The sequence below is a fragment of the Pleurodeles waltl genome, chromosome 8 (assembly GCF_031143425.1).
Source record: "Pleurodeles waltl isolate 20211129_DDA chromosome 8, aPleWal1.hap1.20221129, whole genome shotgun sequence".
Taxonomy (NCBI): domain Eukaryota; kingdom Metazoa; phylum Chordata; class Amphibia; order Caudata; family Salamandridae; genus Pleurodeles; species Pleurodeles waltl.
In genome coordinates, this window is record NC_090447.1 from 604,712,868 (window position 1) to 604,726,213 (window position 13,346).

Sequence of the window (13,346 nt, forward strand, 5' to 3'; positions counted from 1 at the left end):
CCTTAGAGAAGATGAAAAAAGACAACAAGGTGGCAAAATACATGGGTGTGCTTCAGTATCCCAGCACTCTAGGCATTTTTCGTAGGCCGCAGTATAATCCATCCTCTATAACACCTTCAACTAAAACATCCTAAGCATATAATAAGGGACAGCAACATACATCCTCACACAGAGGATTCTACAGTGGACATATAGAGGAAGCAATTACAGAGATAGTGGTAAAACAACCTCCGTTCGAACCTCTACAACTACCTCCAAACAATGACTTGTTCCGGATTCCCTCCAAGCATCAGACAACTGTAGGAGAGCACCTTCGGTTCTTTTTCCAAAATGGGTGACACAACACTACCAATCAATGGGTATTGGATACTATCCAACATGGTTACTGTCTAGAGCTCAGTTCCACACTTCCAAATATACCACCTTGCACTCACAAAGTCACAAGATCACATCTCTCTCCTCAAACAGGCGGTTCAATCTCTGCTTGCAAAGGGAGCAATAGAACCAATATCTGTTCAATAACAAAGAACAGGAGTGAATTCCCATTACTTTCTGATCCCCAAGAAGTATGGCTCATTAGGACCCATTCCGGATCTCAGACTCCTAAACATTACATCATATCAGAACATTTCCACATGGTCATGTTACCCTTTCTACAGGAAGGCAACTTCCTGTCAGTGTTAGATCTAAAGGACACCTATTTCCATATTGCCATTCACCGAGGTCACCGCATATTTCTCTGATTTGTCATACAAGGGAAGCGCTATCAATTCAAAGTGCTCCCATTCGGGGTCTCCACAGCACCAAATGTGTTCACAAAGTGCCTAGTGATGGTAGCAGCTCCCCTCCGCAGGCAAAAGGTTCATGTGTACCCTTACCTAGACGATTGGCTTATCAAAAGCCAGCTCTCACAATCAGTTTCTCACACATATTCAAACCACAATAGATTTACTGCACCTGTTGGGGTTCACAATTAGCTTTCAGAAATCACATCTCACCCCACTTCAGGTACAGCTTTACCTTGGGGCCATAATCAATACACAGTTAGGCATAGCTTATCCAAATGCAAAACCAGTACAGGACTTTCAAGCGCAATTTCTTCACTTTTGTCCCAATATGCAGGTCACAGTGAAATTAGGAAATTCCTGTGAATGATGGCCTCCTTCATTGCTATAGTGCCACCTTCACATGTGCCAGATGAAGGAATGTCTATCACGCCAATAGTCTCAGGCACAGTGTCACTTACAGGATCTAGTGTTGGTAGACAACCGCACCTTTCACTTTTTGCAACGGTGGAACAAAACCAACCTTTCAAAAGGGTGGCCATTAATGGACCATGTTCCACAAGTCATTCTGACAACGGATGCTTCCCAAATGGGATGGGGTGTTCACCTCCAGGAATTCACAATACAGGGTCTTTGGGATCGCACACAAAGACTTCTGCACATCCACTGTCTGGAGCTGCTAGCTGTTCTTCTAGCATGCAAAGCTTTTGTGATGCATCTTATAAACAAAGTAGTCCTCATTTGCACGGACAACATGACAACCATGTTCTACCTACAAAAACAGAGAGGGGGGGATAAACAGTTGTTCATTACAGTGGTCTCACCTTGCACAGACAGTTTGGTGTTTGGCGATCCAACACAACATGTACCTGTTAGCAGAATACCTTCCGGGATCACACAACAATTTTGACAACCTCCTCAGCAGGATGCGGCAACAAGTGCACGAGTGGGAACACCACCCCATATTCCTGCAACCCTGCTTCCAAAAGTTGGGATTCCCAGACATAGATTTATTTGCAACAAAGTAAAATGCAAAATGTTGAAACTTTGCCTCAAGGTTCCCACACCCTCTGTCTTAGGGCAATGCCCTATGATTGAATTGGCCAAGAATATTTGCCTATGCTTTTCCACCTCTCCCACTCTTTCCGTATGTGGTTCGGAAACTCAGGCAAACTTCTCTCATGCTAATACTAGTGGCACCTACATGGGCAATGGTTGACCACTCTACTGGACCTGTCAGTAGCACCTCACAAAAAGATTACCCTCAAACCGGACCTTCTCATTCAAAACCAGGGCCAAATTAGGCACCCAAATCCCAAGGAGTTGAATCTTGCAATTTAGCTTATGAAGTCTTAGAATTTGGATATTTAAATCTACCTCAAGAATCTATGAACATTCTTAAAGAAGCACGTCGACCATCCACAGGAGCATGTTATACAGCTAAGTGGAAATGATTTGTCCACTACTGCATTTCTAAATATTGTGACCCTTTACAAGTGTTGGTACAAAATATTATTTTGTATACCCTACATTTGCATATGATAAACCAGGCATATACTTCTATAAGGTTACAGTTAGCAGCCATTGCTGCTTATCTTCAGAACAGACAATGGTTTTATATTTTCAAAATCCCTGCCACAAAGGCTTTTGTCGAAGGGCTTAAAAGTGTGATATCACGAAGATTGCCCCCAGTACCTCTTGGAACCTTAATGTGGTACTCACTAGACTGATGGGACAACCTTTTGAACTACTACATACATGTCCTTTGCAATTTCTTTCGTGGAAGGTGGCCTTTTTAGTGGCAATCACTTCCCTTATACGTGTAAGTGAGCTCCAGGTATTAACCTTGCAAGAACCCTTTTTCCAAATACATACAAAGTGGTTTTCGTACCAAACTAAATTTACTACCAAATGTAGTATCTCCATTTCATATTAACCGGACTATTGAACGGCTGGTTTTCTTCCCAAAACCTGATTCGGTAGCTGAAAGAGCCCTCCACACGTTGGACGTGAAAAGAGCGCTGATGTTCTATACTGATGTAACTAAAACATTTAGGAAGGCAAAACAACTCTTTGTTGCCTTTTCTCCACCAACCCTGTTACTAAATCAAGTATTGCAAGATGGCTTGTTAAATGTATCCAAACTTGTTATGCAAAAGCCAAAAGGTTACGTTACCTGTTACCCCTAAATTGCACTCAGAATCAAAAAAGGTGCGTCTATGGCATTTATAGGTAACAAACCCATAGCTGACATTTGTAAAGCAGCTATATGGTCAGTACCACCCACATTTACTAAACACTGTTGGGTGGATGTTCTAGCATGCCAGCAAGCCAGTGTAGGTAAGGCAGTGCTATGTATGCTTTTTCAGACTACTGTAACACCCACAGGTTAGCAGCCACTTCTTGGGAGGCGATGCTTTACAGTCTCTGCAGAGCATGTGTATCTGAAGCCACACATGCTATCAAACAGAAAATGTTACTTACCCAGTAAGCACCTGTTTGTGGCATGTAGTGCTGTAGATTCACATGCGCCCATTGGCCTCCCGGGAAACCTGTGGTGGTTTCATTTTTTTAATACACATTTACACACATGATTAATTTCTCTAGTATATATTTACACTACAATCCATTCATGACTGCCTGCAGAAAAACAATCTAAAGATGGAGTCCTAGACCATGCACCTTGCCAACAAGAGGAGGAGTCACTATAACTTTTGACTTGAAAAGATTTTTCGAACAAAAACAACTTGCAACCTTCTGGACGCAACACTAGATTGTGGCAGTATGCAGAGCATGTGAATATACAGCCCTACATGCCACAAACAGATGCTTACTGGGTAAGCAACATTTTCCTTTCCACCATAAGGCAGTATCAGAAAAAATATTTTTTGCTACACTTTTATCATAGTATTACATACTTTACTCAGCGTCCATGTACATCAAGTTTTCTACTGACATCTTTTCTTAGAAGCTAAATAAAATGGTTTTTTTTCTCTCCAAGGCAAGAAAACCAACATCTCTAACTTAATAAACTGACTTTGCCTTTAATCTCCGCAGACTAACAAATGTAATAAATATTAGTGTAGTAACTTCTTTTTTTTTTTTAAAGGTGAACAAAAGTGGAGAAAACTAAAGAATTATGACGAATTATTGTTTTTTTCCTCTACAGTTGACAAAAGCAAATTGCAACAGTGTTGACTCTAGATGATTTTCAAATGTATCAGTCATTAATTCCTTTATTTGTGCAATCATATGGTGAAGTGCATATGGAATTATAAAGAGTTTACATTGTTTCTTCTTTGTTAATGGCAATATTAAATGTTTAAGTAATTTGCCAATCACTTCACCTTGCCTTCTAGTGACTCTAACCTAAAACTTGATGCTCACAATAGTACAAGCCATAACAATTCCTCTTATGCTTTTTGTCAGATCAAGAGCAATTCATTGCAACCTACTAATGATGCAGATACTGGCGATATTACATACTAGATTTGAACATGCACTTAGAGCGTATTTACAAAGCAAGAGCAGTTTGTGTAATGATAATTTTGTACATCACTGTGGCGTTAGGAATTATATATAAGCATTGGAATAGGCAAAGCCAATATGTCTGGCCTTAGCAAGCCTCCAATGTCTTCTGCAAACATATGTAACATGTATAAAAATGTTTAAAAGTAATGCAAACTAAAAATGCCACTTTAGGAAGCTACTGTGCATATGCTTGGAACAGAATAAACAAAAAGAATGACCAATGCACAAATTAACTTTAAAACCATGAAATTAAAACAGAGATTGGCCCACCATTCCCGGCACTGAAGTGGACTACATTTTTAGTTGGACGTGCACTTGTGCACAGTGCTAAATTTCAGACAATGGTTGCTGTTTGAGGCCACCAGCACTTATTTTTTTCACATCAGACTTTCCCATTTTGAAAGATGGAAAAATTGGTAAAAAGGGATAAAGCAGAACCTGGAAGAGAGAGATACAGGGGTAGGAAGTGTCTGGTAGTGGATTAAAGAGACCTGGGGGTGTATTCAGGACTACGCAGCCTTAGTATTCTGGCAAGGACATTTAGTTGCACTGGCTGAAGGCTTTTGACAGAGCTTTGGGCACCAGCACTTCTTATTTTACAAATTAAGCACTGTGCATAATCTGAAGGCCATCACTCACAGCAAAGAGAGCAGACAGCAGAGGTAGGCTGACCACTGGCCCCGTTTACTTTGGTATGTGGATGCAAAATGTAAATTACACTTTAAAAGACCAGTCGGTGTACGTGTATACATACATATTTATGTATGTAATTATTATGAATATTTTGGAAAACAAGGTTTGCTCAAGGCCAGACCTAAAAATGCAGTGCAAAAATGGAAAACGTGAATTAGGCTCTCTTCTAGAGAGAACATTTTTCTTTGGTCACGTTTGAGGCGAGCTATTGCTTAAGGATCTGGATGCTGCAGTCGGGAGTACAAGAATAGGAGGATGTGCATTTTGGCTGTACATAAGTACCTCTCACTGACCAAAGTGGGAGGAGCACAATTCTGGATGGACAGAGGATACATTCTACAGCCCAGTCCACGAACTTAGGGTTCTGAAATCAAGAGATCTCCTTTTACATGATTATATAATGTCATTCCTTTACAGACTCACAAAGAGTCATTACCCTACCATAGACAAGCCCTGATGCTTGCATCTGAGCTGTTTGGCATGCGACTGCACAGAAACATGTCAGCTCTTTTGTAGCATATTATGGACGTGACATAAAGTCCCTCTGTTTAGTTTGTGACCAGCGGGTGGAGAATAAAGATTTGATTACCCAGCCTTTCAGGTACATCTTTGTACTGTAGTATAGCTAATATGACTCTACATATCCATGGATTTACTTGGATAAGTAGAGATAGACAGGTGATAAAGCTCACTCTAAAAACTATCTCACTCTTTACGTTTTAATATCTGTGCCAGTTTGAAACCTTTGAAAATTTATGTTGGTGTCATTCATTCAAAGGAGCAAACCTGATGAAGCATGTCATATACTGTTGGTGAAAGCTTGATGTCATTTCAACAGCAGACTAACAACACATAGCAGTATAATTTTGTTGTGGTAGTGTAATGTTTGTATCTTGTATTAATGTATTTATTATATTTATTATTGGTTTTACCAGTGTTTACTGTTTCGCATTTATATGTTCTCATTTGGCACTCGATCCCATTGGACATTGCATGGTTCTGGAGCCTTAGCAAAGATCAGTTGCCTGCTGCTCATCGAACCTGCTGGTGCTGATGTGATCGTGGGTCCTCTCTATCAATAAAACTACACATTAAGAATTGAGATATGGGCGTTTCTGGAATATATTAATCTTGAAGTTTCATCTTATGCTTTATCTGGATTGGGCGCTACAGGTAGCCTACATACATTAATCGGTTTCACTGTACTGCACCCAGTAATTCAATCAATGCCACTGTTTGTGTAGAAAAAGCATGTATTTCAATATTCATACCCCAGCAGAGAATAGCTTGATTATAGAATGAGCCTCCATAACTGGGGTGGCAACGGTGCACAGCCAGTCCTTTTACCAACATGAGACAGAAGCACTTCAGTCCTAAAATAATAATGTTCCAGACACTCCTACACCACACATGACCCAGAACCTCACTGCACCAACAGCAGTAAACATCCACTCCACAACAGTAGTTCAGCATCCATAATAAGGTCTGGCCTCAACAACTGGCTGAAACTCTCATTGCAAAGGACTAGGATCGAACTTATGAACATCACTCTCTGTAAGAACTCCACCTCCCTGAACCGGAACATTATCGAGAAAGGACCAATCCTAACGTGACAGCACCAAAAGAGAAACAGAAAACTGACCTCCAGATGATCAGTCTATAAAGGAGCTCTGTCCATGATATGGTAATGCCTCAAAGAGAGGGTGAAACCTAACACAAGAGCTGCCAAAAGAACCATTGATTGACTGCACTGATTCATCTCTCCAGGAAACAGGATGGTCTCACAAGAGAGGAGCAAACCCAGTAAAACAACTGCCAAAAGAGCTGTGGACAGCCATTGAATATGACCCTGAAAAGAGGGCATTTTACATTGTAAAGGGAGGCCATGAGAGGAAGACAAAACGCAAACAAAATATAGATCTCTACAGCCTGATAAACTTCCGACTAGACAGATGTTTGTTCTTAAAGTTTGTGTGTACACGCACATATATTTTGTATGCATGTCTCTAGGTACATACTCAAGCGCATGCTGCCATTCTTTCCTTAACAACTTTGAAAGGATTAGCAGTACAAATGTTTGATGCAAGCAGAGCCACACATACAATGGAAGTGGAACATTTAAAATATGTCTAATTGTAACTATACTGTAGGTGCATTCGCTCCCTGTTCAATCACAGCCCAGATTGTTAACTTAACTTCCATTCCATTTATGTAAATGACAGTGATGTAGCTACAACATTTTTCTGTGCATGCAACATTAATCATCATACTACTGTCAGTACAGGGTGTGTGTATAGGATGTGCTTACTTATTCCTGTAGAAGGCAACATCCCTTCATGGGCTGGTGTTGGCTAATTTACCCAAAGGGTTTGCTACCACATAACGTTTGCACAGTAGCGTAACATACAAGGCATCCAACAGGTCACTCGGCATGTACTTCACCATAATCATCATTACACCACACAGTGATGGTATTCTTTCTGTTAAGTTATTTTTTCTTATGACCTTATTCCCAGACCACTTCAACAACTAACTTTACCTTTACTCAACCATCTTCCAAGGCAACCCAAGTACTTTCCGCCCATTAGCAAAACTGCTGCATATAAGGAATCACTTGAAGTCTTTGCAGCACACTACACATGACATGTAGTGCAGGTGGAACTATAACATTATCTGCTTACTCTCAGCCTATTTTTTAGCACTATCAGTATATCACTGATAGCATGCAATATGTTAAGCACCATTGGGTCAATATGGTTACTCATAAAATAAACTCTACCCGTAAATCTCTTTAATAGCATACAAACTAAGGACTAGTTTCAATTCAGAAGTCGTAGTAACCATAACAACGTATACATTTCACTGGAGTTGCCTTAGGTTGGAAAGCTACTTGCTCTTGCATGCAACTGACGGCCTTATATTCTTTCAAATACTAGGCATTCATCTTTCCACTACTTACATAATATCCACAGGAACAACCTAGGTGTTGTAACTAAACCAAGAACAATGTAAGGACAAATACTTTAAGGTCTTTATAGGGATGTAGTGCTGAATTCAAAGGCATTAATGTAGTTCAGGTTACAACTATGTAAACATTTATTCCAACAACTTCCCAGCGCAAAGATTGAAGCAACCTGTCTTGGAGGAGGCATCCACATTAACGGACACACTTCAAAACTAAACTAAATTGTTGTGCCTGAAAGGCATGTGGTGTATTTGTTTATATGGAATTTAAATCCTTAAATACTGGGTAAAGCAAGGCTTTATTTTTCCCTCACTTCCTTTCCAGAAATCTATGCTGATCACATATGGGGAAACAGTGTTTTTAAAGATGACTTTTGAAGGAAGGAATGCATTAGCAGACCATTAGCAAGCCATTAGCTGATTGGTCACACTAAAGGACTGCCTTTTAGTCCACCTGTTTATCTAATAATGTGTGTTTACAGGTTTGGGGCAATAAGCAAGCATAGGTGAGACCTTTTGATACACCTCCAGCAGACATTATGCCCCTTGTCATAGTAAATAGTTTTGATGTTTCCCAGTGGAAGATTATATGGAAACCAAATGAGTACACGAGTGAAAGATAAGGATGGGTATACACTTAAGTCATCAGTTTGTCTCTGAAGGCTGAAGTATCATGCAACTTCATAGCGGAACACTTAAGGTGAAAATGATAGACCTTGTTTAGTCATGTGTGATTGAAATGATTACTAGTGTTCCGCTGACTCCCTATCTAATTGGAACATTTAATTTCAGATTGATAAATAAGATGGACTTTAGGAAAACTTCTACATGTTTTAGGATACTTATGCCTGCAAATTTAAATCCTCGTGTATACCACAAAGCAGCATTTTGATCATGTTCAGCTCATCAGTGCAATTACAGATGGGAATTATTGGTATCTCAGTTGGTCCAAGAAGATCAGTCTGCCATGAACAGCTACACAATTTTTCCTGTTTGATAAAACTGCCTTGTTGGAAGGGCATCACTTATGTGAGAGTTGTTTTTAAACACAGTGAGCAAGGGGTCCATATGGGGACACACACACCCCAAACAGGAGGGCTCAACGATCATTCTTTGCCACACTTATTTTCAATCTTTGTACCTGTGGACAGATTCATCAAGTAAAACGTGACAACGTGGATTGTGCTATGGTATTTCTAGATACAAGTGAAGCCTGATTACGATATGGTTCCTTGCATTTATCTCTCGATGATTAATCACTTTGAGTTTAGTCATGGATGAATAGTTTGAGTGAATATACTCGAGTTTCTGTTTTTTTATTGACTTTTCCACAGTCTTACAGCTTTTAATTCTTAAATACCTGGGTAAATCTCAGAATTATGTTTCTCTGTTTTTTTTATTTTTTTATTATGGAGGTTCCCTAATAGTCCTCTCCCAACACTTAGCCTAATCCGTTATAATTTTACCTTTTACCCATAAACCTAATTACTATTGCACAGTTCTTCAGTTATTGCCACCTTTTCTTTAAAATTAACTCTTCATTGATACTTTAATTTACCCAGTGCATAACTATTTTCCCTAACCTTTAGTACTTGCCTGTAACCTACTGGATTATTTTCATGCGATGCTTTTGATGTACAATTTAATTAAATTAACCAAAGTTTTTGCATCCTGAGTGAATAAAACTGAGATATAACTACTATCAGTAGACAATCAAAAGGCATTCAAATCATTAAACAAATTTAATATTTTACGGTGTTAAGCATATATAGAGTGACTAGCTCTTGATGTTTCCACTGATCTACATGATCATTAATGCTTTGCGTGGCAAAGGAATAAAAAAAAAAGAGGTATGGTTTGTCATTACAACACAGGCACACATTAAAGCAATTAATCTAAACCACATCTTAAAACTGGGCATCTAGTGCTGTGGACTTCCTCCTGTATAGAGAAGCACAGATAACTTAACGTTGAGATGTAAACTGCAGTAGATTGTACATCCCAGAGAACAAATGGTGTTCTTATTGAAATGTCTTGTATTCTCACTGAATGCACATAAAGTGAGTTCATTTAGTTTGACATTCCTGTAATGCTGTCCTGCTCAGTGGACGCTTGTTGCCTCAATACCATCACATTGACTGACCACTACATCAACCATGATCTTTACATCAATGTTTTATTACCTTTACTTCGCTGTTGTACCACTAAGACTGGCTTTGAAATTATAACTGCCCCAATGATGTAGTCTCCTGGTTATTATAATGATCAGGTCAGTGTAGTAGTGGGTTGTGATGTACATCTGTCATGGTGTAAACTATAGAAAATCTTTAAGTCTAGACTGGAACATCACAGCAAAGCTTTCTTTTAAGCTTCGGTATGGCTTGTGCTAGTCTATACAGGGCTATAAAAGACTTTGATACTTGTATCAAATCTCTGGTTTGTAGCATACTAAAAACAAATATATAGTAAAATACAAGGTCTTTAAAAACAGCAATCAATAAAGTAAAACTACATAATAAAGGAAGAAAAAAGTGGGTTGAGTGGTAGTATAATAATACATTGATGTATAATGTTGCGATGTGGTGGCCCTTTCCCATGGATGATGATATAAAAGCACTATTATTAGACAATCAACTACAGTAATGGCTTGTGCACCACATCTTTAGAAGATTTAATTCACATTCTAAAATGAAGCATTCTCTAAAATGTTTTAAAATAGGCATCCGACTAGTTTGTTTCTCTGTGTTTTTTTCCTTAGAAGGAAGAGGCTGAAGCAAAAGCTAGAGAATCTGCAGAAATTCTACGGTTGGAAAGAGAACAGATTGCACAACAGATTGAACAAGAGCGTTTGGAGAGAAAGAAGGTACAAAAAAATTACAATTTGGTATTGGTCTATAGTTCACATTTCAGTTTTTCATCTAAAGAAAACTTTGATCGTCAGACAGAGAACACACCGTGTATGTAGAGTTGGGATAGCCACGCAGTTGCTAAAGAAGGAAAGGAAGTCTTTAGATCAACACATCTGAGTGTTATAGTTTTCAGCTCTAATTGCAACCATATTGCTCTCTGCAAAATACAGAGGGTTACCAAGAAATATTTTGACACCTCTTCACAGTTTGAAGAGCCACTCTATAGATACTCACTGCCAGTGAAAAAATAAATATTTGTATCCATTTGAAAATGATAGTATGTACTCTCTGATTAAAATTATATAAAAAAAAAGTGAGGTAATATGGGGTTTATTAGAACAGTAGTCCAAAAAAGAAATCTTAGTTTCCATTTTTAATTCTTTCTAAGCTGGAGACTCTTCTACATAGCTTAATCAAGGCATCTGTTTGTTTGGAAATTCTAATGAGGAAAATGTAAATTTTCATTACAAAAATTCTGACCTCCTTCAAGAGTGCTGCTTTTTAGGTTAAAATCTACCAGACAGGGTAACTGTCTGGTTTGCTAACGACATTCGGAAATCTTCTTGCCTTCTACCCATTGCTTACTATTGGCTTTGCGGTTTGTAATTCACGTTTGCTATTTAGGTTGTCCAGCTTGAGTTCTTCCTTTCCGTTGCCCAAACCCTATTTACTGTATTCTTCCACTGGTGCTCAATTTCTGTAAACAGACCTTTAAATCTTGTTCGCATCTTGTCTCGTTTGCTGTGCATTTAAAGACAAAGGTCAAATGTCAGGCTCTGTCTTTCAAATGAGCTTGGTGTTTACATTTCTTTCTCTGACTTCAGAGTGAGAGGATTTTTGTGACACTCATGCTGGCTAATGGGAGTACGCTTGAAGAACGCTGTACAATGTTATTTTTTTTACAACATCATAACATTTAAATGTCTGTAAATGTCTGTGCAGATATTTCAGAACATATCCGAATTAAAAAAGGACAAATTAATTCCATTTTTGGTAATTCTTAAATCTGGTGGAAATAAATCTTAATATAAACAAATCAATACAATTGGTGATGACATTGTTTGTGCACTATATACTTATTTTAATAACTTTTATTTGTCATTTTATAAACACATGACATGAGCAGAAAAGCAGCAACTCGACAAGACAGAGTACAAACACAGCTGACCCACACAGGGCCCCACATCAGCTACCACATTACAATAATAAGATACTATTGGGGAAACAAACACATTCGGTCATCAAGGTAAACATACAAAGCAAAGGCATTCAATTCTTAACACGCTGACACAGTCATACCACCCACTGCTGTATTTGCCTATCCCTACTCGAAGAATTGCCCCCCACCCCTCCTCTCTCCTTGTCCAGAAACTTTTGACATAGCAACCCCCAAGCTTCTACATCAACTGGAAGTTTGACATCAGTTCTAACACGATGCATTTGAGTTTCCTTTGCCGGAGCCCATTGTGATGCATCTCTAACCCAAAGCTCCTCTAATGGGCACTGTATACTTTTATCAGTTAGACTGTATGTCTGTGCATATGTAATGGTAATTTTAGTTGAAGATGTCTTGTCTGTAATGGTAGTATACTACCACACCATGCATGGTTCACTTTACCCCACTCTGCTGTGCACTGTCGCATGGGCTCTCATTATTTTAATTTGACTGCTGGATTTCGAGCGGCAGACTTTCCTGCGGTGTGGGAGACTGAGCCTGACCCACTACAGGTGACACCTTTCGCCCTAATCTGGGTTTTGCTCCGGCGAACCGGCAGTGCCTCATCTCTACCCAAGGACAGGGATGATTGGGCACCCGAGCGCATGACATATCTGGTTTCTCAGGGAAGCCGTGGTCACTTAGGTCTTATCCATTTTCTCTCAGTTACATTAGTCTCATGTACACAATGACAAACAGAGGGAGTATATGTTTCAATAATGCTTTTAATGAAGCAGACTGCATCTTGGATTACAAAGCATGGGCTGCAATAACCAGGACGATACAGCATGACAAGATTAAAATTGTGACAAGGAGAGTGAAGCATAGAAATAACGCTACCATATTGTCACTACAGTCAATAGACTAACTCCTACCTAGGCTATAATAGAGCACAGCGTGTAAAGCTCCCCTGGAAAGACATCATCCCCCATACCTGAGCAAAGGCCTGAAGTCTACAAAGGCAGCTGTAGCGAAGCAAGCAGCATACAGTCGTGGTTGTCTGGCTGGAATCTCCCTCTAACGTGCAAGGGAAAAGGAAGTGTTTTTATAATAAAACAGAAGATGTTCAGAGAAAATGTCCCTACGTAAGGATGTGTATTTTATATGAATGTCAGAGACTAAACTTTCACCACGTTCACCAGCAACCTATCTTTCTGCAGCCTGGGAAGAAGCACAGAGTGAGCAATAATGTCTTGTTTGAGAACAGAGTGCTGGCCTAGGCAAAAACAGTTAGTAAGAAGGAAATAA

General features: G+C 39.2%; 1 protein-coding gene across 10 annotated transcripts in view; it reads left to right on the forward strand.

Annotated features, from left to right (window-relative positions):
• The window catches only part of MAP7D2 (MAP7 domain containing 2), a 361,083-nt gene that overhangs the window by 314,324 nt on the left and 33,413 nt on the right, over positions 1-13,346 (forward strand). For all 10 annotated transcript variants that reach the window (XM_069204676.1, XM_069204677.1, XM_069204679.1 and 7 more), the window contains one exon: positions 10,732-10,836. In XM_069204676.1, coding sequence (XP_069060777.1) covers positions 10,732-10,836 — 105 coding nt within the window. The remainder of the gene's footprint in view (positions 1-10,731; positions 10,837-13,346) is intronic.